The following is a 27,402-nucleotide window of genomic DNA, read 5'->3' as shown; positions in this document are numbered from 1 at the left end:
TTAAGAGATGGAAAGCATTAACTGCCTTGTAAGAAGTTTTATGCCTTTTTTCCATCCATACTGTTTGGAGGTTGTTGGGTTGTTGGGTGTGTGTGTGTGTGTGTGTGTGTGTGTGTGTGTGTGTGTGTGTGTGTGTGTGTGTGTGTTTTTAAAGGTTGTTCCCAAAAGCCAGGATGACATTCGAAAATTTTCAGTTTGAAGTCTTGTTTTTTTCCGCTCCTCCTAAATGAATGGCTCTACTCACAGTCAGTGGTTAAGGTCTGTATATACACACCACAACAATTTTCTTCTATTGCTGCATTACCATGTAAAGACTTCCTGCTATTCATGCGAAGATTCCAGTAATTGAATTTGCGGAATTGTAAATGGATGACAACTGAGCAAAACATTTTTCATTTCTCCTTTGGTCCGTCACAGAGCAGTGAAGAACAGCTTTGCAGCTTTGCACTAAGTGGCAAAGCTGCAAGGAGCCAAATTTTCCCAGTGTGTGTTCCCAAGGATTGGGAGGGGGAAGTTAGAGCGCAGTGCCTGGAGATGCGGATGCCTCCCTGACAGTTCCCATGTCAGCTATGCAGCGAGATGCAAAAGCCTGGCAGCTCGCGAGAAGAGCTGCGTCTGTGTTTGCCGAGTTACAAAGAAGCCACTCTGAGAGGCTGGTATTACTGACCTCCTCCCTCTGTCCTCCCTCTGTCCTCTCTCTCACAGCAGAGAAGGGAAAAAAAGAGCGAGACAACTGTATATGTATAGCTGTGGAAATATCAGTGTCATTAAAAAAAAATACTCAGGAATTTTTTGTATAGTAGTATATAGAATGGTCACTGGTTGGGGTGCAAAATCTACCTGAGTGGACCTTTAGAACTGTTTTAGTAATAAGAAAGGGCATTAGTTTGGATGCTAAATCTCACTACAGGAGACTTTTCAACATTTCACTGACCTGACAATGGGACTGTGGGACTTTTTTTTAATTCCGTCTGGAGGACACAATATGTTATTTTGGACTTGGACTAAATATTATTAGAGTGGACACGTTCAGGAGATGTTTTTAAATGCTATGCAAATCAAAAGTTTCAGGGGAATGGAACTTTCCAGGACTTTGTTTGGTTGCGCATAAATGTGTGACTCAACAAGCCCGAAATTGTGGATAAGAAGTCGATCAGGTCTTCAATATCAAACATTCCATATAACACTCATTTTCAAATCTTGACACACAGTATTGCCTACAAGGCAATGCAGGGCTCCAGAAAAAAAGCAAGATAATTAGCCTTCTGTTCACAGCATCCCACAAAACTGAAGCCTTGTTGGACCTTGTTTGGAAGGGCAGGAGAGCAAAGCAATCCTAAAGGAAGGAACAGGTACTTGAGGGAAATATCACTTTCTTGAGGTCCTGTTGGGTTTCATAAAATGCTGGTGATTTTGAAGGGAATTCAGATTTGTCTAAGAATTAAAAAAAAAAATCACAAACACTAAAAGCTGTTTGAGAATCGATACAGCCCAGCAACCCTCAAGAGATTTTTTATATTCTCATAGTGGTCCCAATTACAGCCAAGCCAAGAGCAGTGAGAGCATCTGGAGTGCTTGTAGGTGCGTGTTGATCTGCAGGAGAGCTGGCGGGGCTGCGATGCGTCGAGTAGCTCTCTCATCTACAGCAGGAGGCTTTTCACATGCACTTCATTACATCCCCTCTCGCTGCTCAAGCCCCTCAATGCAACCCTTTGTCCGCCGTAATCTCGGGATCCCTCAGAATCACTAGTTTGAGTTTCACATTGGGGAGTATCTCAATGAGTCTGGAACGGATTTCAAAGGCAAGTGGGGGGACCCTGGGGAGGCACTATATCATCCAGGCACCGTCCTCGCGTCCTGGCCTTATCTCCACGGCAGAGTCAAGCCGGCCACAGCCTGCAACTAAATCGTCATGCTCCATGTCCAAAAATGTTGCTTGGAACTGGCTCATCCACATCAAGGCCAATGAAACGAGACTGTGCGGATTTGTCTAATATAGCTGCTGCACCGGGCCAAGGTGATAAGGGAAGGAAACAAGTGTATCCAAACCATCAAAGGGGAGGCATGTCAATCTGGACCGCTCGGTTTCCATTTGCAATAATCCAGGATGGGCCGCAATGTGATAAAAGTCCTAACGACTTCCGCGCTCCAGAAGATAAGCCTGCTATGCACTTACAAAACTATGGGGGGTGGGGGGTCTGGGATATCAGTCTTTCAAAGCAGGGAAGCCGAGCGGCGATGTGGCGGTCGGCCACTTTCTAATCCCGCCGCAGTCCCTCAGCCTCCGGGGAGCAAGTGTGTATATGCATAGATTTAATTAAGCCCTTGCCTGTCCACATCAAAGGCGGCGGTCCTAGATTAGCCTTTTTGATCAGTCTAAGCTCTTTATTACTTGATCTGGAATATGTCGAGATTTGAGCCACAACAATGAATCATCTGTTTGGTGTAAACGAACGCTGGCCTTGTGCTCATAACCTCACTCTGCTCTCAGCCGACGGCACTGACGCGGCACAAGGGGAAGAGGAAGGAGGGGGGTGCCCGGATATTTGAGCGAGGTCTTAGCAGTGCACATCCAAAGACGATGGTGAGATAGAAGCGGGGGGAGGGGGGCAGGGGGTGGGGGGGCGGCTGCGGAAGGAAGAGAGGCAACAATTACTTTGGCTCTGGTCGTTTCTGAGAGGTTTTATTAAAACTCCTTCCCACACTTTCAGATCTGAAAGACAGATGGTTCGGTTTAAGATGTACCTCGTAAAACATTAGCGAAAGAAGACACGGACTGTTGAATCTGTCTGAATTATTTATTCAAGCACTGCCCCCCCCTACTTAAAAAAAAGAAAAACAAAAAAACAAGTGGCCCATACGGTGAATAAAGGGGGCGTGCACAGCTTTTAACCAAAAACATTTTGAGGCGTGAGCGGCACCACCTCCCCGTCCCTGTGTGTGTTCTGCATTAAGTTACACAACGACGGAGCTGTAATTGAATATCTGAGACATAAAAATGTCTTTCATTGTCCTTCTGGAGAGAAACTCCAACAGAAAAGAAAGGAGGCATTTAGAGGCATCTGGTGGAGGGATTATAGGATTTGTTTCTGACTCGTCTTTCAGACGTTAAGGCAGGATTTGTGGCTGTCAAAGCACTGCTTACGCTACAAGTTACAACTTAACATGCAATCTGCAAATAAAATGTGGCAGTGATAAACAAAATTGAAACAAAAAAACAGACAGAAGACCTTCGAGGATTTACAGCACACACAAACTAAGAATAAACTGGATTAAGGCCTAGGCTACGTTTATTGCTGAAGGGTAGCCAACCTTTTTCATCGGCCGATGCCAGCCACTATTTAAACTACGTTAACACCCTATTTATTTTTACAGACGTATAAATTGCTGCCTGCTGTTTGCAGGCAGTTTTTGCAGAAATACTGGCAGGAAGTGTGCAAAGCTGAAGTACAATTTTACACACGCTAGTTTACAAGTCTTGTGCAAAAACAAACATGTGAGAAGTTTTTTTTTTGCCTGTTTTTCTTCCTTTTAACGAAGCCTTTTGTAGTTTTAGGGGCAAAGCCGCACGAACGCAGATAAATTCCGCAGTGCCGGTGCAGCAGCAGAAAATCTTGCTTGCACATTTTGAATTTACATGAGAATTCAAAGCAGTTTAGAAAGTTAAATAAAACTTGCATAAAAATCTTGAACCATACAGAGTTGCAATTAAGGGCATGAAGGCAGCAAAAGCGATGAAATAAAACAACTCTTTTTAAGCAACATGGCTCCACAGGTTGGACATTAAGACCCAGATTTACAGCTTTAAAATAACAAACTCTTAATAGCGATAAAAAAACAAAAAACAACAGACCTTGGTTGTTGTGCCTGTTAAATTGTGACGCGTAATGTTAAAAAGAGGCCTTTGTATTGCAGAGATTGAGAGAAACCTGGAGGATGCGTCACTCTTTTAAATAACAACACTCAAACAAATGCAAAGCCGCTGATGACAGTGGTGGCGAGGAGAGAAAATTAGCAGGTCACCACACAGCAGCCTGTTGTGACTGACAGACAAAATGATTGGCCCATGCCACACTGGAATTTGCTCATCTCCTACAAAACAATATTTAAACCTAGTTTTGTTCCTAGGTTAGGTTTTCAAAGTTTGTCATATTGACCCATCATTTAAAAAAAATCTTAAATAGGATTAAATTGTGTGTTGTAAAGTGAAAGATGAAAGAACAGACTTAGACCTATACGAGGTACAATATATATAAAAACAAAAACTATAAAAAAATAACAAGTTAATATCGTGTTCGAAGAGGGAGGGGGGCGGGGGGGTGAAGCAACCAGTGATGTGGGAAAGGGAAAAAATACATGAGTAGATAGAGAAAGCATAGCTATGTTAATGTAAATGTGTTTTATTCTGAAAAGCACAGTTCCGTCATGGTTCGTTTCACAGTGGCGGTCTCTCAGATGAACTTTCCCCGGAAAGGCAGTGTGTGGATGTTCTGCCGTTGCCAGCGGCAGCGCATGCGAGCCAGCGGCGAGTCTCTGGGGTTTTCAAACTCAGAGAAGCCCAGGCGGTTCAGGATGTCATAAACTCCGGCTCTGGCAGCCACCTACCACACAAAGATACAAAAGTGTTGATTAAAACAAACAAACACAAAAATAAGGCATGCTGTTCTTATTATATCTGCTAGGGTTGTTTTATTTTGGGTGGGGAGGCAGATGATCTAAGCAGAAACGCCTTAACACAAAGGATGTGCAACGAAGGGACACCACGAAAAATGTGAAACGTTTGGATACAAAATGAATCAAGATTCTTTAAATTGGCCATGACATGAACGTGCAAACAAGTTCGTGACATGGCCAATTTAAATGTTAGAGGTTCAAAACCTCCAACATTTCATTTCACTTCATTCCATTTCTTGAACCTCCATCAGCAGCAGCAGATCATCAGCGATTCTATTCTTGCTGGAGTCCGTGACTTAAGTGGGAATAGAATTGTGTGAATTGAGTAAGGACAGAGTGGGAGTTTCATTAGCCGAGTTCCCATCAGATGTCAATGAAATTCTAAGCACTTGGAATAAAAGCAGCGGAAGATGGAGAGAGGAGTTCAGGAATTACTGTCATTTGGCCGAGTTGTAATTATTCCTGTCGGTCATCTGAAATGGACCATTAGGAAAGCTGCTCTTAGACCAGGACTAACTCTCTTATTAATGTGATGCAGCTCGTCACTCAGGTGAATGTTTCACTTTCACGTCCAGAGTTTCTTCTGCGAACCTGCTTCCATCCAGCATATTGTGCTTTATGTCTGATTCCACAAGGAAAAAACACCTCAAGAGCAAGGTTTGTTTGCTGGATTTGATTCGTTTTCCAATTTAAGGAAACAGAAAAAAAGCATTCCAAGTAACCTTTTAAATCCTTGTTTACACATTCTGCATTCAGTCAGAAAAAATAAATGCGCCACCTGAGCACTATCTGTTGAGCCATACAGCGCCTGCTGCCCTTACTGAGCAAGTGTATGCTTAATTAAATGGTTGAAAGGACGGTGGTGCTTTATAAACTTCTGTTAATTAATAACAAGAAAATATGAGGGCAACCCTTTGTGTGAAAAACCAATTATGTTGCCAGCCCACATCGGTGGAAACGAAGTGGATCACAAGTACAAATTAACATAAAATTATCCAACAGTTGACCCAATTAGCCGTACAACAACAGGGAAATTGCCATGGCAACTTCTGAGGCCAGTTCAGTCAGATGGACGAGGACTGGAATGACCAAGAATTTGAAATAAATGGGAGACAGAAGGTCACGCTGACAAGCCCATTGGGAAACACCAAGGACAACCACAAACAAACAGAAATGAGCCTAATGACTGAGGAGCTGGGCCAGTTCAGGCTTCGGCTTCAAAAATGTTCAGCTTGTACACGTGACGGTGTAGAGGCAACATCAGCCAAGTGTAGTGAATGGCTTCTTCTATCGGAGAAGCTGGAGGGAGACAGTGACGTGCGGTCTGGAGATGCGGAGAAGGTCATCATGGAGATGAATGACGTTTGAAAAATACCTAAGGAGTGTTTATATTTATTGATTAATTAGTTATATAAACTTATTTTCCATATAATGTTTACAATATTGATTATTTTACATTTTGCATATCCCCATTCAATCTGAGAGCAGTCCTAGCCTCAGTCTCACAGTCTGCGATTACAGTTAGTGAGTCAAGTGCAGTGATTTTTTGTGCAGTGTTTTTATTGCTTGCTTGTTTTTCACTTTCGCCTCAATCTGGGCAGGAAAGATCAAGGACTTCTTTCTTTCTTGGCAGTGATCTCCTTTGAGACAGAGAGACTTTCAAAACTGAAAGAAGACGAGGAAGACAACTAGAAAAAAGACATTTTTGTCCAGAAGGATTGACGCATGGACTTTGTTTATAAATACATTTGTATGATAGCATGTTGTTGTTTTTTTTAGGAAAAATGTGTCAGTTTGTATGTGGAAATGATGCTGGAACCTGTTGAATGCCTTAAATCTAACAGTGAATAAGCTGCTCTGTTGGGTTCATCTACTTGTAAATTGAATTCTAAAGGAGTTGGTGCCGCACCAGCCGTGAACCTCAAGGCACTTCACTGTTGTAAAGTTAATTGGACTGAAATTTTAGCCTTAGCCTTTCCTTTTTTTCCCAAACACACATTTTCTGGGTCAATAACCTTTTGGAAGAGACATTCGGAGGAAAATACTTTATATAAAAACCCAGCTTTGCTTTAACTGTTGCAGCAACCTTTTGTTGATTTCAGCCAACACTATCTTTCATACTTGGTCTGATCTTTTAAAGAAGTGGCTCCTAAATGGAAAAGCCTGCATATTAACTTAAGTCTACTCTGACGCTACACTGAGTCAAACTCAACTTTCTTCCGCAAAGTTGATAATTGACTTTCTGCTGGTTGTCCATCTAAATATTATTTCCTAGTTTCTTCAAAATTTGCCAACATATCACTTTGTTTTAGATATGTTATCTCACCCATCATTTTTGAAGGGGAAAAAAGCTTTGACAAACAACTGTATTTGAGGACAAGGTCATATCTAATATCATTCCCCATCACACATGGTTCTCTGGTGTAGCAGCACAGAACTTCCACTGAGCAAACAAGGACATAGAGATAAAACCATTTTGGGCTCTTGTCCATTACACAGTTTTAGTATTACTCGCGTCGACCCGGATTCAGTGGTTTTCCAGAACAATTGAGTACCACCTCAGTGGGCGCAGTCATCAGAGCGAGGCAGCTCAAAAGACCCTTGATGTTCTAATGTTACGCTACCAAATCTGTATTACTTTTTAATTATATCAACTTCTCTCTAAACATTTTTAATGTCCACTGGTACGGTGAGCGGCCATCACCTGGGATACCGGAGAGACCTGATTGAGGGTTCCTCCATTGGATTTTTTTTGTGTGTCACAAGCGCAGAAATGTCTTCACCTCATCATTTAACCGCAGCACTTGTTGGCAAGCCATTTCTATCGTCTGCTGTACCCAAGATGAAAATGCACGCTCGCTTTTGTTTTTTTCTTTAAATGCTGGGTTTGATTTTGTGAAGGAGTCGCATGAACCATCCACCCTGTCGACGGTCACAATTTTAGTTTGATTCGGCTCGGTTGGAACCCTGGATGAGTCGGTACTAAAATAGCAAACCGAGTGGAGCTGAGTTGGTGCTCGTGGAAAAGCCCCAAAAGTGTTGGCCATTTTCAAGCGACGGTGCACAGTACTGCAGCCAGAGGATTTCCCTCTTGGGATTTTTTTCTGGTATTGTTTCATTTTTGGCATCAGTTTTAGCAGGTGACGTCATCGTTGGCATCAAGCTGTGTCTGTTTGTCTCTGTTGTTCCCAGACACACTATCTGGAGCTGGAGAGGGAGATGATCCCGATGGCCAGGGGAAAAAGAAAACGTTGGGCCAGTCAACAGGGTGCACAAAGGGTGCAGTGACGTCACGTCCTGCTGTAGATTTAATGATGCCGCCAGTTCTGCAGTTTCGCATAGAGCCCCTTCGCAGTCAGGCCTGAGCTCTCATTACCTCAGAAGAGGGCCGACCAAAACGTCTGCAAATTCTGAGGAATGTGCAAGAAGAGATGTTTAGTCACTGGGATTGAAAAAAAAAAAAAAAAAGTACTAAGGGGAATATGTGTGTGGTTTTGCCCCCGAGGCCATGAGGTAATCCTGTGGTTGGACGCCGAGCAGCAACATCTAACCAGTGAAATGCCGGTGATTTCTGTATCGGAGCAGAGAAAACCTGCCGACCTACATCGCCTGATCAAATCTCTGATGATCTCTCAGCCACAGTCAAGGGGAAGAAAATGTTGTGTAGCTTTTTTTATTGACATAGATTTTTATTTTTTTTGGAAAGTCAACGTGGGACTGATGACTCTTTCAACGGATTCACGTTTGCGTTGGCTGTGATTTCAGATGGTTGGCTGACGACTGTCGTAAACGCAGCTGTTGGTGGAAGTGGATAAGTGGGTGAAGTAGATCAGTGAGTCAGTGGATGGAACTTTTTTGGGGCTGGGGCGGCTGACCTGAGTCATCCACTCCAAACCAGCTGTTTGAATAAGGTGACGAGTGGTGGAGGACTTAAGCATGAGAAATGCTGAGTGAGTGAGTGAGTGAGCGAGGGAGCGAGTGGCCCATCTGCTTGTAATGAACATCTTTGGTTCCAAACGAAAGCAAGATGGAAAGACTCAGTAGTGGGTTTGTGTGTCAGGACTGAGGCCAGGATGGAGGAGCTGCATTAGTCCATCGACTTTCCGATAACGACCCTCCTCATCCAAAAGGAATTTTTTTTTAGTTTTAAGAGAGAAAAAAATTCTCCAGGTGTTTAATCTCTGGGGGGTCATTTGCTTTGGAGACGGTCCTGAGACACGTCTGTTGCCATGTGAGTCATGTGGCTGATGGAGCTGTGAGTCGTTTTCCCATCACAGTTGAGGAGCTCTATAGGAACCTAAACCCTCAGCTGCGGCCTACACGAGTCTGAGCCTGATGACTGGGAACCAATTCTGCACCCGTACCCGCCTCAACTCTACACGATCGAGGGTGTGACCTAAATCACAGCTCGGTTGCAAAAAATCATTTATCTTAATACTCCTACAGCACCCACAAAACAGAGTTCCATGGGAATCGTTGAGGAGTTCAGTTCCTTCCAACACGAGGCAGAAAAACCTTTCAGCTGCTCCAACTTGAAAACAAACAGCATTTCGTAAACTGATGCATTTGTTTAAAAACATACAACAACAACAACAACAACACGCATCATGAAAGTCTGCTAACAATTAAATTCACAGCATGCCAGGGCAACATCAATTCCTTTTGTTTTTTTAAATAAATAATTTAATTTTAAATAATAAATCCGGCAGAGATGTTGATTAATTAAAGAAACAAGAGAAGCTGCGACTCGCTGCCAAGTGTTTTCCTCCCCGCAGTGCTCTCTGAAACTGTAGCAGATAAGCGGCTCGGCTCGTCGCATTTGATGGGCAGCAAATAATTTTAGCCACGCAACGATCGATTCTGCGGTTGGTTGCCCCCCCCCCAACCTCTTCTTCCTCGTGCCACGAGACGTCAAACCCTTTTTTCTGACAAACCAGCCGAGTGCTTCTGACCGCCTGCAACGACCAGATTCGTAGGCGCCAAAACTGATTAGGTGTGGGGGGGAGGGGCTACCCGCCGAGGCGCTGCTGCTGCTTTCCCGCAGACAGTGAGCTCAAAAGGCTGTGCATGCCGGAGAGCGTGCAGCGGGACAGGCGGGCCTCTATACCGCACATCAAAACAGCTGGAGTGACTGATAGGGCGCCTCTCCTGCAGGCATCCCTGGTATGCACGGTGCACAAGTCCCGCCATTGTGCAAAAAGAGCCACGTTTCTGGATTAGCAAACCCAAAAAAAGTGAAAAAAAAAAGAAAGCGCGCTCAAGTCCAACAGCTCCTCTGATGTCCCCGGCTCTGATCTCCCCGTACAGCCGCTGGTACCAGCAGGCGTGAGCTCGCTAATGCCAAGGATAACGTGCTGCACAGTCCTCGCTTCCTGCACGCTGTTCTGCGGCCATTACCCGGGAACGCACATTCGCTTCCAGTTCCCAGCGGGAGATCAGATGAGTCACAGGCGGCGGCGGTTTATATGAATGGAAAAACGCGACAGAACACTGCTGGTGCTTTCAGAAGCTGCAAAGATTAACCCAGTTCACACCCACCCACCCACGCACGCAACCTGACACACAGGCACCTGCACCCAGTGGCAGGGCGTGCAGTTTCACGCCAAGACCATCAGTGACGTTATATTTAGTCCACCATAAATTAACGCACCTCATATTACCCTCAACATGACACTACGGCTTGAGAATCCATAGAGAATCACACATCACCTTTGTATGGGTGACCTATTCAAGCAAAACATAGTTTCCACTGCATTTAAATCATAATTAAGAGGAAGTAACTAAGGCCACTGTTACTGTCAAAATTTCCAAAAAAAGGCGATTTTAAAAGATTACACAACCAAGTTTAAATAAGTCCACCAAAAGTCTGTGATCTTTAACTTGTGTCCAAACTTGTCCAATAATCTGTGCATTGTCGCCAATTCATATGTGAGACCAACGAGATGATAACGAAATAAACAAATGAACTATTAAATTATTGAACAATTGAACACGTTGGTGCAGCTGCTGCACCAATGCGTCACGTTATTTACATTTTAAATTGCAGAAGATTCGGCAACTAAATTTTTAACGTATTGCAACTAACTGTGGTGCATTCACTTACTGCTATGTCGGTTCTGCTGGCTTAAGGCAGATTTCATAGAACCTGACTAACACAAGCTAGCTGAAATATGATTGGATAAAAACTTTACCGTAATATATAACAATGGAAGCAACGCAACATAGTGGATATTAGATGTTGTGAACTGTATTATCATATTTTTGGGAAAATGTACTATTCCAAGTATGGTTAAGCCAGCAGAGACGGCCTAGCTGGCCCTGACGGGCCGCCACTGCCTGCCCCTAGTGCTGGATGCCAGACAGGCTGTACCAATCCAATGGGGCAGGGCAGGTTGTGTAACCACGGCCTCAACTGCAAGAGCAGTGATGCCAGTGACTGCTGCCCGTGGCGCTTGGTCTGTCATTACCATCCCACCACGGTCACTGGCGATCGACTAATGATTGTGCCTCTCGGCCGGGCCGGGTCACATCTGGTGAGCCGCTGCCAGATTCAGCCGCAAGTGGGCCAGTGAATGATGGCGATAAAAAACAAAAAAGGACGGAGGGTTGCGCAGCGTCAGCGCTAAACTCAGCTGCATCATGATTGCCTTGAATTTCCTATTTTACCTGAGCTGAGCATTCTGTTTGTGTTGGAGGAGTGTGGAGATGGGTTTATTCTTGGAGTTTTATAATCCCTGACCTCTCGCACGGCAGTTTTGCAGGGTCAAAGTGCAAATTTAGCCCTGTGCTTACAGCCTCCGACGAGAGGTTACGCTTAGTTTGGACAGGAACAGAGGAGGGTCTCGGAGGGGGGAGCCGAGACCTGGCTGGGGCGGGTCTCCTACTGCGGAGAGGCCTCAAGGCCCCTTTGTGACATCACAGTGGGGTTATTTCTGAAGAGAGGAGTGGCGCAAGGATTGAAGGATGGATTTGAAACCCCAGCAGCTCATGTCCCAGCTTGTCCTTCCTGTTGGTTGGATTGGCTGAAAAAAATTGATATCATCTGTGGTACAATTGTTGGCAGTTGAGTTTCCCAGCAAGAAGACGAAAAGATAATCTCTCCGCTAGACAGTGGCTGCTGGAAAGATTTATTTCCTCCCTTCTTCTTTGAACTTTGAACTGGGAGTCTTGAAAAAAGAAATGAAAAAAAAAAAAAAAAGCGAAAATGAAGTCTACAAAAATGAAGTCCGATGAATGGAAATGAAGTCGACCAGCTCGCAGAAATCCTCGACTGTGCTTTACGGAAGTGACATTTTATCATGTCATGTACTCATCATGCCAACGGGTCGCTGGGTCGAGCTTGTCACAGCCTCTTAAATGTCACTTCATCTCCTTTTCACCACATACAACCTTTTTTTTCTTTCTATCAATGATGAAAGAGTGTGAGCGGCGTATGGAGGGAGACCGCCGCCGAAGGCTGATGACGGTACTGCAGGCGTAAAATGCTTCAGTCACTTAAGAGAAACTGCAACAAAAAAACACTTGAAAAACTGCCAATATTGGAAAGATTTTACAACGATTTGTAAGAATTATCCATCACTCAAAGCCCTGCTAATCGATGGATAGATTGGAAATGCTGTTAGATTGAAAATGCTTTGAGCAAACAAGGCAAGTGGAACATTCTGACCTGGAAAATGACACTTCCTCTGCAACGGGACAAAGGGACGAGATTGGTTTTCCATGCAACCAAAGAGTGGGAGGCTTCCTTCTTAACAGTTTACAGGGAAACTGTTGGTCAAAAACGGCCAAAACCAGGGACCAGTTTAACCTGCTGCTGGTCTCTGTCCACTCTGGCCGGAGTCTTATTCCAGGACATTTTCCATCATGCCCAATAAACCAGCGTTCAATTACAATTTTTCAGTGACCGTTTGTAGTAATCACTGTTGCGAGAACATTTTTCCCAGCTGTATGCAGTGCACGGCGGGTCAACGGCACGTGCACTCTGACAATCTGGATGGCGACGGCCAAACAGAGGTTAGTCATGTCTTTTCATTCAGCTGGAAGGAGACATTTATTTATTGAGGAAATGGCCAATTACAGTTGATAATGATCAAAGTCAGTGTGGGGTGACATTGCTGTACTATGATCCACTTAAAAATGGTTTATCTTGTAGCACATTAGAGACAGAGAGACAGATACGCTGAGCTGCCTCAATGCCTAATAAGCCGATCCTGATAAAAGTTGATTACAAAGAGTTCCATTGATTACAGATAGTTTAGTGCAGATTGAACCGTGAGCATCAACAGAGAGTTCAGCACACTGGCTAAACAAATTGTTTGATTGCAAAATATGAGTACATTTTTATTTATTTATTTTTAAAAGCTCTCTGATGCAAAATAGTAGGACGCTTTTTCCAGAACCAGTAAACTGACACGTCGCAGGCAGGGCTGACAGAATGTTAAAGGATTCTATTTCGAGGTGCGGCTGCACAAAGTGATAACGGCTGTTCCGAGCACAAAGTATATTTATATTCCGTCAGGGGAAGGAAAAAAAAAGAAGGAATCCCTAGAATGTGACTGGATCAAGACTGACTGGCTGCTACACCAAAGCGGCAGGTTAACTGCTCAGAAGACGGCAGGTTCTCTCTGAGGGAAGGTACAGACACGGCAAAGGGAGGTTGGGAGGAGCTGCAAGGAAGTGCGTTTCTGTCAATTGTCAATTAAAAAAATATATATTTTCAGGAAATGTGTCCAAATTATATAAAATCCCATTAAAAAGACATAAAAATACATTTTTGCAGAGTGAAACTCACACCGCCAAACTAACTAACCGTTTAACAAACTGCTGTGTTTGCTGGCAACTTAGAACATGAGCTGCAGCGGAGTTGGAGCCTCCCGACGGTGACTGTCGTCCTTTTTAAATGCATCGGAATAAATCTGATGCTTCTCGGAAAGACCCTCTGGGGGAGGAGAAAAATACATCTCCTGTCATTTCACAATTGTGTCCTATCAATGTTTTGAAAAATATCGCTTGAGTTTTGCATGAGAGGAAATCCCGTGCGGTGCCAAACGCCGTCTGGCCACGCTGCCTGGCCCTCGTGCACGCCGTTGGCACGCAGTTATTTTCTTAGGGCATAACTGGGCCATTAGAGCCACTCGGATGCATCGCACACATTCGCTATAAATAACAGCAGCGGTGGCCGTCGATTGGCTGCGTATTGTCCTGCCGACACTGCTTTCACAGCCTTCGCTCCGGGAAATTCTCAACACTTCACATTCTTGTTTGAGGTTTTGTTTTGTTTTGTTTCTCCTCCTTCCACCGAAACTGAGACACAAAGGAGGTTGAGCCTTCCAAAAGAATCAACATTTTTGGTATTTATTTGACTGAGAGAGAAAGAGATGAAGAAGAAGGAGGGGAAGAGATGGAAAGAGAGAGATGGGAAGAGAGAGAGTGAGAGAGAGCAACTGACTGAAACCCCAAGTGAAGCAGAGTTTAATCTGAGTCCTCATGCAAGCATGCGGCAGGTCAGGGCTGTGAGTCTTTTCTGTTTAAAGTGTGTTTAAGTGTTTATATATGTGTTTGAAACATCGTAGCATCATTGTGAATGTCCAGATATTGTTTTTAAGTTCCTAAATGTGCAAAAATTCACAACAAACTAAATTTCGCCTCACTGAGAAAAGATGTCTTCTTCTGCTCCAGCTTTTCAGACAGTCTGCGCTAAAAGTCAGTTTTGGGAAATCAGTCGTTTGTGATGTCACAAAGGGCACTGACGCTGCATCCGGCCAGGACTCTGCTCTCCACCCTTTAATAAAACTTTATTTGTACAGCGCTAAATCACAGTTTAAGGTTTCCTTGTTTCTGTCAGCTTCCAAATGTGGAACGCCCAACAAAAACACTAAAATGTTTGCAGGAGGCTTCAAACAAAGAGCTAAATATTTGGGGAATTTTCTATGTTTAATCTTACTATGGACGATGGCGTGATGATGATGATGATGATGATGATGATGATCGCACTCGGCCCTTTAAAAAAAAATGTTGCAGCTGATTCAATTTCGGGCTGGAATGACTGTAACAAATAACTAATCCTAAATGTTGTAAATGGAAAGGATTATTTATAGACAAAAATTAAAATCTAAAACATAGATGGCTTTGATGTTATATAATAAAGGGCTTCAGCAGAGCTCCAATATGCTGCCTTTCACTTAAAGGAAAAGCGGCTGAGTTTTAACCTGTAGCCGCGTCGTGTAGACGTTGTGTGTTTTGATTGAAAAGTTGCTCCAGGTGATTTCGCTGTTTACGTTTGTCAGCCTGCCAAGCTGTTTATTATTTTCACCACATATTGCAACACAACACATACCTGCATCGCACAAGTGGTGTGTGTGTGTGTTCGTGTGCGTGTGTGCACGTGCGCACACATACCACACTCTACCTGCGTGTGAGTGGTTACCACTTACACACTGCTCATTTGTTTGGAATGCACATAAATTCTCCGCTTTACCGTCGGGCCACAGCTGGCCAAACGATTCATGCGGCTACAAAACGGAGAGACGCCGTGATGTTATGAAGTTGACGTGTGTGAAGAACCAGGCCACAAAAGAACCAGAACCAGCTCGTAAATTCCTGAAGGGAAGTCCAAATGAAACCAAGGTACCTGGTTCTGATGAAGTGTCGGGTGGAGGGAGAAAAAGAAGAGAGAGAAAAAAAAAAGGGAAAACAAATAAGTTTCAACACTGTCGCCATTTCTTTCCGCAGCCATGTGACAGAGATTAACTGCCATTCATTCGCTTGCTCTGATTTTAAGGAGGGCAGCAAACGACTGAATTGCCCCCACGGGGCTGCATTTCCCCCCGCAGGTAGTGAACACATTTTATTTCAGGCGCTGTTCATCAATGAAGACGTTTAGAACAATTCCAACCTCTTTTCTTTTTTTCCCTCAATTCACTCCTTCATTGAAACAGAATAATTTGTCTTTTTTTGGGAATCATTTAGTTTGAACAAATGCTTTTCAGAATTCAGATGATGGATTGAATTTGAAAGTATTCTGATATAAATAGTTGTTTTTTTTTTAACGAGATTGACTTAACGGATGACCTCATTCTAACAAGCTTTTATGTGTATTTGAGGAGTTTCATCCTTCATTTTATTGTGTTGTTTTGATTGTCTTTTTCCTGGTACACAACAGGAAATGAAAAGAAGAAATGCTTTCTTTCACATCTTTGTTTATACGTCTTGATAATAAAAATGTTTGAATGCAGATGTTGCCTGGTGTGAATTTGGGAAAAAACTTAACGTAATGAGATTTAATAAGATTGGAAATGGATCGCGATCACGTAATGTTCCAAGTATCGGAATCAGGTGGAAGGAATCAGATGTTTTTAAATAACCTTACAAAACAACAGAGATGCAAAAACAACAACTGAAACACTGCCCTGTTTTTGGCAAATTCTGCAATGACCTTATAGTTGCACAGACAGGACACAATGCAGGTGCGACACAAATCACGGTGAAATTGAAGTTGGGAGAAGGATAATAAGAATATGGTACCGCCACGGGACGCCACAGGACGCCACGGGACGCCGCTGCCCACGTTGAGGTGGTTCTCAACTGAAATGGAAAACGACCAATATCGAGCCGAGAAGGCCAAGGAGTGGAAAATCACCAATAATGACGGCAGTTTGGTAGTTTTATAAGGCGTCGCAACAGCAACAGGGCAGAGCTGCCTTCAAGACGACAACTTTGATACTTGGATTTGAAAATATCAATTGGTTCATATTAATAGTAGACCAGTTACTCTAATTCCATACTGAGCTGTGACTGACTGTCAGCTGCCTCTTAGAAGTCATGTTGATTGCCGTGTTTTTTTGCAGGGAAACTGCTGAGGTTTATTTTACAGACATCTTATAGTTTTAAATATATATTTTCCATGTTTGTTTTTATTTAAAGAAAGCTCTATTACAATTATTTCAGTTATATTTATTTACAATTGTTTGTACTGTCTTGTGCTGAACTGTCAACTTGAAGGACAACTTGAACGTGTTATCTTTTTTTCTTCTTTTTCCCATAGCGTCGGATACTCGTGGGCAAAAAACCTTGATTGACTAGTTGACTGGCTCGCTGTCAACATACCATCAAAATGAATAGCCTTATTTACATCTGAAGTATCCTGAGTAACGGTTTCTTACAACGTGTCGCAAAACAGGAGAAGTAAACAGATGTCTGTGCAACTCAACCTGTTCCATCCAGAGAGCGAAGGAGCGCTGCCACGAGTTCTTCTTCTCCAGGTGCAGGTACGTGTTGAAGAGGATGAGGTAAACGTATCGCTCCAGGTACTGGAGGCTCCTCAGTAGCTGCTGCTGACACTCACTCTCCGTCTTACTGCTTTTGATCTGAACAGAGAGAGAGGAGATAGAAACATGAATAAAGGATGAGAGGAATTAGGAGCTGCCATCTGCAGAACTAGTGAGAAGCAACAACTGTGGTGCAGAGTGGAAGCACTAATCGGCCAAAGACTCTGGTTTCCTCCTGAGTGGAGGATGTCTTCACCGCTACTCTTCCCTTCAGGTGATTGTTTATTCACACAATGAGAGCAAAGTGTTTAAATGGTCATGTCCATCACTTACAAGCGTCAGTATTTGAAGCTATTAAGGTCGACAGGACACAAAAAGGCTTGTTCAGAAATATCTTCCTATTAGGCGAAGCAGGTGAAGCAGTGACTTCAATACCGGGATTGAACATCGACAGCTCAATAAATGGGTATCAAAAACAATATTAGCAGAAAAGTTTGAGTTGAGAGGTAAAACATGGTAATTAAATTGTACGATTCATAATCGGATTATTTGATGAATTGTGTCAGCAACTGGTAAATGGACTAAAATGAAGGGTAAAGCCCTGAAGGGTTTTAGTGGCATTTAAAGAAACAAAACTCTTCCGGTCCAAAATTAACAACGGCAAAGGTCACTGAAGCTACCACACTCAAACTGCATTGGCCAGCACACTGGCAACACCTCTGTCCAGGGTTGCTGGAAATGCAGACCAATAGAAATGTGATGTGAATGACAGAACCTGCAACGCAGCCAATGCAATGAAAAGGGATAACATTCTACATAAGCAAACGGAGCTCACAATAATCACCTCTTTTTGACGCGCAGCCCGTTTTCATTTCGAAAGCTTTCACAGGTCACGTGTGGCGAAGCCAGAGATCAATACAATCTGACCCCTTTCCAGCTTATATAACTCCCTCATCCCTGCGCTGTTTCCCCTATATCCCCTCCACCCTCGCCTGCATGGTTATTATTTCCGCTCGGTGCCTACATAATATTGTTTATTCAAGTTCCCCTCGGGCCACGAGCTCCACCAACAGAGGGCCTGTGTCTGCTGAAGAACAGGGGCTCCATCAGACATATGAGTCACTCACTGAGACCCCATGCTCAGCAATGAGGAAAAAAGACTGAGGGAGAAACTTGAGGTGAGGTCTTAACAATGGCTTTAAGTTACTAAAAAAAAAAAAAACATACCTGTACATATATATATATATATATATATATACATACATATGAACATATTGCAGTTTTGCAGTCATTTGTGTTTTTTAAAAACACAAATAATACAAATAATTTTAATTTCTGCCTTAAAGTGATAGAAGAAAGCGGTTGCAAATATTAAAAAGCTTGATGTAATGTTGCTCATTACCGACCTGATATCAAAATATCAAAACAAAAAAGTATTTGAAGGTCCATATTTGACCTATTTTCTCAAACTCAACTCTCCAGCTCTCCAGAAAACAGCACATTTAACCCTCTGGTTGCCGCTGGTTTCAGTGGGAGGAGCCAACAACTGGCAGTGGGTGTGGTCACTGACCTGGGAGAGTTAACCACAGGAAGAAAACCTACCAATTAAGCAGAGTGGAAAGATTTTAGTTCAAGTTGAGGTTTGACTCCAGTGAGTCTGTGGGTGTCAGTCGTGAGCATCTCTGACCTTCTACAGCTGGAGAGTCTCAAAAGAAAAATGGCTGTTTTTTCTTCTTTCATATCATATCATATCTTCTACAACGAGCAGACGGACGAGACTCGGACTCTCACTGAGCCTCTTCCAAACTTCTCCAACTTATAATCTCCAGTGAAAGCCAGGAAAACAAAATTATAGAGCCAACATTTGGAACGAGCTGAGCCGCTGAGTGGCGGCACCTGTGGCACATCCTCGTCTTTAAAAGGGCTGTTTACTCCCTCGGTTCCAGAGGAAATCCTTTAATCCCGCTCCACAATCAATAAAAGGAACATGCCGCGCGTAAAAACAGCTTTTATTTTTCTTATGTCATTTCAGCCAGAGGGTCTAATCAGCGCAAAAAATATCAGAACAACCAATAAACAATTGATATTTATGAAGAGTTACTCTCCATATAAAACATCATCACAGGTGTCTGTTGCTCTCATGGGTTCCTCTTCACTTCCAGACCATCAGAAAGAAGCTCTGACATCCAAACACAAAGGCTTTCATTTGTGCTGCCTCTCCCATCTCCCGGTTGATCCCACGTCCTTGTGCTCGCGAGCGTGTGTGCGTGCGCTGTGCTTGTTCAGAGTTTTAAGTACTTCCAGGTGTAAACTAAATAGGTCTGGCATCCAGCTGTGCAGATACTGGATAGATGCACTGGAGAAGGCGGTAAAGGCAGGGAAATAGGGTGCGTGCATGCGTGTGGGTGTGTGTTGGGAGGAGGGTTGATGAACTGTCAACAGTTCTTCCAGCACTTGGAAGAACACCACGGCATCAATCAGATTGTGGCAATTTAATGATGTTGATGATGATGATGATGATGATGATGGCAGGGGGTGGGACCAAAAGCTCAAAAATGAGCTTTTTCTGTTTAGACAAATATTGGCGATACGGAAATGAGGCCTCTATCATACAAGGAACAGGGTTCACATTTCTTGAGCATTCTCCAAAAAGCAAGTGGTGCTACTGGGGGATGTGCAGAGAATAAGGACAAGTATGCAGCCGAGGACTGGAATCGTGCACCGTGCGCCTCCTAATACCACCATTCCAGAGCTGTGTGACGCAACAGATGGAGGCAGGGAATGAGTTGGGTTTCCGGTCCGTTCCCCAACCTCCCCCCACAAGCCTTCGGAAAGAAAAGAAAAAAAGGTCGTCGTCGGAGGCCAATTTTCCGAGCATCTGCAGCAGACAGGAGCAGGAGAAGGACGGACGTCTGCACGCGTCGTCTGTCAACTCGGCTGGAAACACGGAGGAAGGCGGGAGGCGCGCGCACATTCCTCCAAGTCTAATCCCGCTCTGTTAGCGCTGAGCGCAAGAGGCTGAGCAGGTGAAACGCCGGTGAACCCGATCACCCTCTGCGCCCTGCCAGCCCGGGAAGCTTTTCTTTTTCCCCCCCAAAGTATTTTTTTCCCCACCCCATCTCTTAACCACTAACAAAAAAACAAATCCACAGTGGCAAATGGTGGCACGGCACAGCCAAACGCTGACCTCACCAGCACACACATCTGCAGCCGCTCACACGTGCTCAGATCGGTTTGCAGAGATTACATAATTCATGCTTCTACAATGTGCTCGCAGGCTCGGTTCAATGTCAGCTGCCGCTAACGGCTAAACCCCTACAGCCCAGTTGGGAAAGAGTCGCCTCGCTCCAAATGCCTCCTGAACCCAACTGGAAAACAAAACCATCTCCAGAGGCTTTGAATATCTGCATGTAATTAATTAGAAGTTGGGGATTTGAACGTGTTAGATCATTGAAACAATTGAACCCAGACCACGATTCAGTGATTGGAAGTACATCAGAATTACGTTGGAATGGCGGGACAGAGCTGAACTCTCATGAGAACCGACAAACAGTCACTTCTCGCTGGGCAGCTCGTCCATTGAACACGATGGAGGTGGGTGGCACATTTCAAAGCTATCAGAGGCGAGAGGTGTCGCCTGAGCTGCCGAGGTGAGGCGACGTTGAAGTCGTGGAGGGAAAACAAAGCTGCGTACCGCCGAGACTCCATGAGCCAGGCGTGAACTTAAATAGTGAAGAAGAAGAAAACCGAATGACAGAGTCTGTGAGGGCACTGAACCTCCTGTCGTACGCCTCACCTCAGACAGACGGACAGGAAACAGCTGCACGGCCTCCTTGAGTTTCCACAAAGCAAAGTTTGCTTTAAGGGAAACCATTCAAATCGGTCGCTTCTTCAAGGTCTTGGTGGCTGTTTTCTTCTATAGAGCTCCCCCTGAAGTTTCGTAGTGCATATTGCCATTGTAAAATAAAATATATATATACATGAATAAAAACTCGCCGATAACCCTCTTCCTCACAACCCCGTCAAGAACATTTGTCTTTATCAGAACTGATGAGAAGGAAACCTGTCGAGTGATCTCAAACTACAACGGTGTAGACTACCAGTCATAATTTTGGACAGACGCCATGAATTTAATGTCTTTTCTTTCATTCTCATGACTGCTGACATTGCAGTTTCTCACTGCAGGCATCAAAACCACGTATGAGCACACATGGTGAGTCCATGTGTGCTCATACGTGTGCTCATATGTAGGAAACAATGAAAGTGTAAAATAACGCAAACGTTATGTACACAGCGTATTTAGAGTTATTTAACGTGTTTTTCTTTGCTGCTTGATTACATATATCTTGCTCACATATTTGATGTCTTTATCATCTATCTGCAGTGTAGAAAGTTGTTAAGATAAAAAAAAATTTTGCTTGAGAAGGTGTGTCCAAACTTTTGACTGGTAGAGTATATCCTGGTAGGAAGTGCATGGTGGAGTGTCATTTTTTTAATAAACACGAAATAAATAAATAGATACAGAAAAATAAAATCTATTGTCCGAGAAAATGATGGCAACGCTGCATCGCTGTCAGGGACGTGCAAATAGCCTCGTTCTCCCCAACACATCATTAAACCATCAAAACAAGCTTGAGCTGTGTAATCAGGGAAAACACTGATTGCCGTCGCTTCAGACGAAAATGTGAGCGCTGAAGTAAAAGGGATTTGGCTCACTGCTAGCAGCTTGGGTGGATGGTAAGTCTTGCGTGAAAATTTTCACTATGAAATTAATCAGAAATAGAAAATTATAGATTTCAGCTCACTTTCTCCCCCGTCAACACTTTCACCGAATTTAGTTTTTTAAAAATAAGAAAAACAAAGAAAATTGCCAACAGTCTTCTCGAGCGGCCAGGTGATTATTGGTTCGCAACTTCACGTGCAGCTTCTTCTCGTGTTATTGTTTTTCGACGCGCCAAAGGAGGGTCAAGCAGAAAAATGTGCGACAATCGCTGCAGGCCATCACGGACGTCACAGCCTTGAGCCTGCAGGTGTGTCGGTATTAAAGAAAAACACGCGCGTCTGAATCGGAGACCCTGGACGCTGTGCGTCATCACGGAATGTCGTGGGAAAGAATTCAGCAAAGAGAAAGTCTCGCAACAGGTTGGTATCCAATGGAAAATGCCTCTCTGCTATCCAGCGGTGCACGCAGATAAAGAAGAACGACAACAATGGCGAGTGTCAACAAAACAAAACCCATTTTCTCAACGCACATTTGCCTGACAGCAGCAAGCCTCATTACATGTTTTCCATGCCACGGCTAAAAGCCTCCACAGCAGCAGAATGTCAAAGACCTGACAGGGTTTTTCTCAACACAACTCGCGCCGACAACAACAACAACACAACGACAAAGCTGTCCGACGCTCTGAAAGGACTAAACACACCAACTGTGAGCAACAAAAGTTTTGGAAAATTGTTTGATTTTTTTTTTTTTTTCTGTCGTTGCTTCAGCTGAGTGAGTAACGGTTGTTTTTTATAACAGCGTGAATTCATGTATTAATACCTCACACGTCCATGTGGGTCGGTAAGGAGCTCGAATACAACACAGTGCTTTGATGGACAATTTAATGAAAGATGATTGGACGCATTTTCCAAAACAAAGAGCAAATGAAATCCCTTCACTGTTGTGGGACGTAACATTTCATAACGTCAGGCTTCATACTGGTCGCTCCTCACTTACACTACCAGTCAAAAGGTTGGACACACCCTATGAAATTAATGTCCTTTCTTTCATTCTCATGACAACTGACATTGCAGTTTCTCACTGAAGGCATCAAAACTACGTTTGAACACACATGGAATTATGTAGGAAAAAATAAAAGTGTAAAATAACGTATCTAATTTTTATTTAAATTCTTCAAAATATTCACCATTCATAAAAAGCATATTTAGAGTACTTTAACGTGTTTTTCTTTGCTGCATGAGAAGGTGTGAACAAAATTTTGTCTGGTGGCGTATGTGACCACGCAACTCCGCCCACTGCTACCCAATCTTTCCTGTCGAAGGAACACGATTGGTCGGCTCAGATTCCCTTGTACACTTCTGCTGCAAAAAACGGGTGAAATATCAAACATCGGGATTTCAGGACGGATGTACGACACGCAATTTCCCAGTGACATCGGCCGCAAGACCGAGATTTACTTCCTTAAATCCTTGTCCAAGCCTGATTAGCATAAAATCCATCCCCACAACTGCGGCCTTCCTGCTTTAGTTATTCATAGTTCTGTCTTTTGCAGATGAGCTTTTTTCTTCACCTCCCCGAGACAAATGAAGGCCCCTTTAAAATGACAAGCGGCTCACTGCCAGCACCGCGTCAGACCAGCCAGACCTACTCCGGCCAGTCGCGTCGAGAGAACCGACCTCATGAGGTGCAACGCTTTGGGAAAAAAAACATCTGCTTGACATATGGTGACAATTACCAGCTGATGTGGCGGTGGCGGAGGTAAAAAGGCCAATCTATATCGACGCGTTCCTCCGCCTCACTCCCAGGTCTGCACAAGCAGCCATTCATGAGGCTCGGCCAGAAGGCCTCCCTGCTAAATCCCAAACCAAACGCCGACCTGCGTGGACCAGACAGGCTCTCCACACATGGCTCCTCCAGCCAATGTATGGACGAGTTGAAGCCCAGAATGAATGCTGATTTTTTTCTTTTTCGTGGAAGGGTCATTAGAAAGCCGCACACAACTTGGTGAAACTAGATCAAACGAAGCCACAAGAGAAAATGTATTTGTTTTTCGTCTTTGAGTGTTAAAGCTTCTATATACAGTCGAGAATATAGAATCCTTGAGCTGATGCAAATCCCATATTTCTGCTTCCTGGACTTCACCCAGAAGCCATTTAACGTATATAAATGATCTGGCTTCCATGTGCAGAACCGGGCGATTAAAACTCTCTCAGCAGAAGCAGCAGAGACGGCGAAACGAGTTAATGAATTCAACAGATTCATAGCCTCTGTCTGCTTCTTCTTTCTTTCTGTTTTTTCCAACCAGCGGCGCAACCGCAGCACGCTGATAAAATCATGAAGTGGAACCTGAGGTCGATTTAAAGGGGGCGAGCTGCGCTGCTGCCCAGAAAGGAGGTTAATCCTTCCATCCAGTCAAAGATTCAAGATAAAAAAGGATTCCATTTTTCACCACGTAACTAGTTTTAAAGCATCGAGATAAAGCTGAAGTGCAGGAGGAGGATGAGGAGGAGTTGTGTTCATAACAAATCATATCAGTATCGAACAAAAAGGGGGTGTTACTGAAAAAACACAGAGCGAGGCTGCAGAAGGGCCATGGGGAGGAATGTACTGTGTAATCAACGGTGAGTTTCTCAGACAAAAATCACATGTCTGCAGAGCAGAGTCCCAGAAGCCACAGGAGGAGACGGCGCTCATCCACTTAGCCTGCGACCAGGCTGGAATATCAGCCGGCCGCCACCGGCTCGTCCTATAGGTGCACGCAGCCGGCCACGCAGCGCACACACAACCCGGCTGGGAATCCACCGTTTGCCGAGCTGCTGGAAGAGCTCCTGCACGCAGAGCCAGCGTCCGGTCCATCAATGTCTGTCTGTACGAGACAGAATCAGTGGACAGTTGACATTGATGTTGTGTTGTTTTGTGCTTTTTCCACCTCACAAACTGTGTTGCACTTTCTGTTTAGTCACACCGTGTGCTGATGGTTGTTAAAAAGAAATTAAATAAAAACGCACACACTCAAAAAGTTCAGTTACTCACTATAATTACTTAAAACAACACCGCACATTCAACATTAATGGCTTGAAATTTCAACAGCAGAAGAACGTTTGTGTCAAATCTTGTTCTCTACAGTAGAACCTCGCTGGTTTTAGCCTGATTCTTAAAAAAAATTACAATACGGTCGCGGACCTGGCAGTTTGAACTGGTGCATCTTTACACAAAATGTGTGTGAAAGCGAACAAAAGCAGTCACAGACCAGAGAAAAAATTTCAAAAGTTGATTGAGCAGGAGGCAAACAGCTCCATTATGTAGAGTGCGATCATCTGGAGTTCCAATATCTGTTCAGTCCTAAATGCCACCATCACATAACTGAGTGATAAAGATGAATTTGAAACACCTTGGAATCTATCTTGGCTCAGTTAGATGCAGCATTACGTCGCCTCATGCATAAAAAATCACTGATGCAACATTTTATTTTTTTCTGTCTCAGTGGGATTTATATTCAGACTGCAGAAGAACAAAATAATGCTGATAGACATCATGGGCATCATTACAAAACTCACTGTCTCCAAACGGAAAGGAAAACAGTGAGCACGGCAGAACTGGATGTTCCCTGTGTGTGTATGTGTGTGTGTGCGTGCGTGCGTGCATGTCCACTCGGAGGAGAAAGTACGGCCTCGTCAACACTGGATTCATCTGTCGCCGCCATTGCGTACGAAGCCTACACGGCTTGGGGACGGTGTTCTTGCTGCTATTTATTCAGCGCCAGTGAGTTTCTAGCACCAAAACCAGCCCCAAAAAAATCCTTGGGTGAAGCCATGTGGGACTTCACCGCCTGAGTCAGAGAGAGAGGCCACAGCCAGCTTCTGGAAGACTTCAACCCTCCTCCAGCGGAACGCTAGGAGTTTTTCTTGGTCCGTGAAACTGGGGGCAATGACGGGTTCAGTGTGTGTGTGTGTGTGTGTGTGTGTGTGTGTGTGTGTGTGTGTCGGTCAGGTCTGAAGTGTGGCAGCGGCGGGGAGAGCGCGGTTGGGAAGGGGTGGACACGATGGAGGTCGGGTCAAAGGTCAGACCAGAGCAGCGCAGTTATTCTGGGTGCATGGGGGCAGACTGGAGGGGGGAGGGGCGGGTTGTGGTGGGGAAGGAGCAAAACGATTTCCAAAGCGCACTGCACGCAGTCGCAACGAAACGATGCAACTTTTCTCTCGCATGACACTTTATTCTCGGACACGGCGGAATTGCAAGCCGGATTCTCTGCCACGCGGCCGGCGGCGCCGCTCTCGGACCTGAGCAGGCTCAGCCGGCCAGGTGTTAGGAGATAATGCGGCGCCTGGGTGGCGTCGGCACTCGCTGCTCAAACGGATATAATTGCTGCCACTGGCGTCGCTCCGCAGGGCTGTAATTGACGGCACTCTGCTGGAGCGCAACACAGAAAAAAAAGAGAAAAAGTGCATTGTGAAATCAAGACGCTTCAATTGGTGTCATTACACGGTGCCGCGCTCTCTGGCGTCCCGTCGATATCTGTCACAATAATAATAAGGATGTTCTCTTCCAGACGATAACACCGTAGCACTACTGCTCTAGCAGTTACTGTTCGTTGCTTAACTGTGTTTGTCTTTTTTATGACGGCCAAACAATTTTCGACCACAAACACAGCTGATCTCATGATTCCTCGCCAGTTGAGGTTTTTGATTTTGTGCCTAGTTTAGCGCAAAAAGCACGTTTGTTCCGTTACGCAAATAAAAAACACTCATCACGCTGATACCGGATCCCTCGCTGCCACTGCAATAAAAAATGGCTGCAGCTCAGGCTGTTCTCTGTGCATGTTGATACGGCGGGAACACAAACCCGCAATCCTCAGAGGACCGAACGTTCTGGGGCACCGCAGATGGCGGCGACGACTTGGCCGCTTTTTCACCGGTGGGTCTGTTCAAAAGTTATGCCTTAGTTGAGGCCCTCGATTGTTCTGCGCCACTTTACTACATCTTATTCATTTCGACTGTATATTATCACCATAGCTCAGCGGCAGCTATGGAGCCGCTATCAGTCGTGGAAACTCTCTTAAAAATAGACGAGATTCCGCAGGGCGACCGACCGGGGCGGCGAGCAGCTGTCTCCTCGCCGCTGGCTCTCCGAGGCCTTCAGGAAAGTCCCAGAAGACGCTTTATTTACCTCCGCGTGCACGTGGCGCCGCACGCCAACGCACGCACGCACACACAAACAACAAAAAAAGAAAACAGCTCGGCGCGCCCTGGGAGAAGACGAGAGAGAGTCGTTCCGTGTCGAGGAGTCTGGTTGCACCTGCACAGACTGGACTCGGCCCAGATGCAGTGGTGGCAGCGAGCGCCACTGTTGGCCAGTGAGATGCTGGAAACTGAGAGAGAGAGAGAAAGAGAGAGAGAACCAACTTTGTGCTTGCCTGTCCCTCTCCACTGAGAGCCTCCTTTCAGGGGACTTGTGAGTCAACACAGACCGGTGAGGCCTGAATTCGTCTCTAGCTACGGTGGGATTTAGATTTTTTTTTCCTTCTCCTCCTTCTTCTTCTCCCTCTCCTCCAATATTTCTCTTGGCCGTCGCCAGCACCACCTTGCAGGTAATTGGCCCACTTGTGTCAAGTGGCCGCGCTAATCGAGAAGGGAAAACAACACGAGTGCGGTTCAGTGGCGGGTGGCCGACCTGAGGTGACACCAGCCGGCCGACCACACCGTTGCAGAGAAGCTGCTGCCAGCTGATCCTAACGACTCG

General features: G+C 44.7%; 1 protein-coding gene across 6 annotated transcripts in view; it reads right to left on the bottom strand.

Annotated features, from left to right (window-relative positions):
• Positions 1–2,662: 2,662 nt before the first annotated feature.
• pald1a (phosphatase domain containing paladin 1a) overlaps positions 2,663–27,402 on the bottom strand; it is a 52,822-nt gene continuing 28,082 nt past the window's right edge. For all 6 annotated transcript variants that reach the window (XM_076028181.1, XM_076028183.1, XM_076028182.1 and 3 more), the window contains 2 exons: positions 16,884–17,039; positions 2,663–4,601 (listed from right to left, as the gene is read on the bottom strand). In XM_076028181.1, coding sequence (XP_075884296.1) covers positions 4,452–4,601; positions 16,884–17,039 — 306 coding nt within the window. In that variant the 3' untranslated portion in view covers positions 2,663–4,451. The remainder of the gene's footprint in view (positions 4,602–16,883; positions 17,040–27,402) is intronic.

Source organism: Nelusetta ayraudi, unplaced genomic scaffold, assembly GCF_046127955.1.
Source record: "Nelusetta ayraudi isolate G7.1 ecotype Tasmania unplaced genomic scaffold, CSIRO-AGI_Nayr_v1 ptg000022l, whole genome shotgun sequence".
NCBI lineage: Eukaryota > Metazoa > Chordata > Actinopteri > Tetraodontiformes > Monacanthidae > Nelusetta > Nelusetta ayraudi.
Note: the sequence above shows the minus strand (reverse complement) of the source record. Positions and strands in the feature narration are given on the sequence as shown.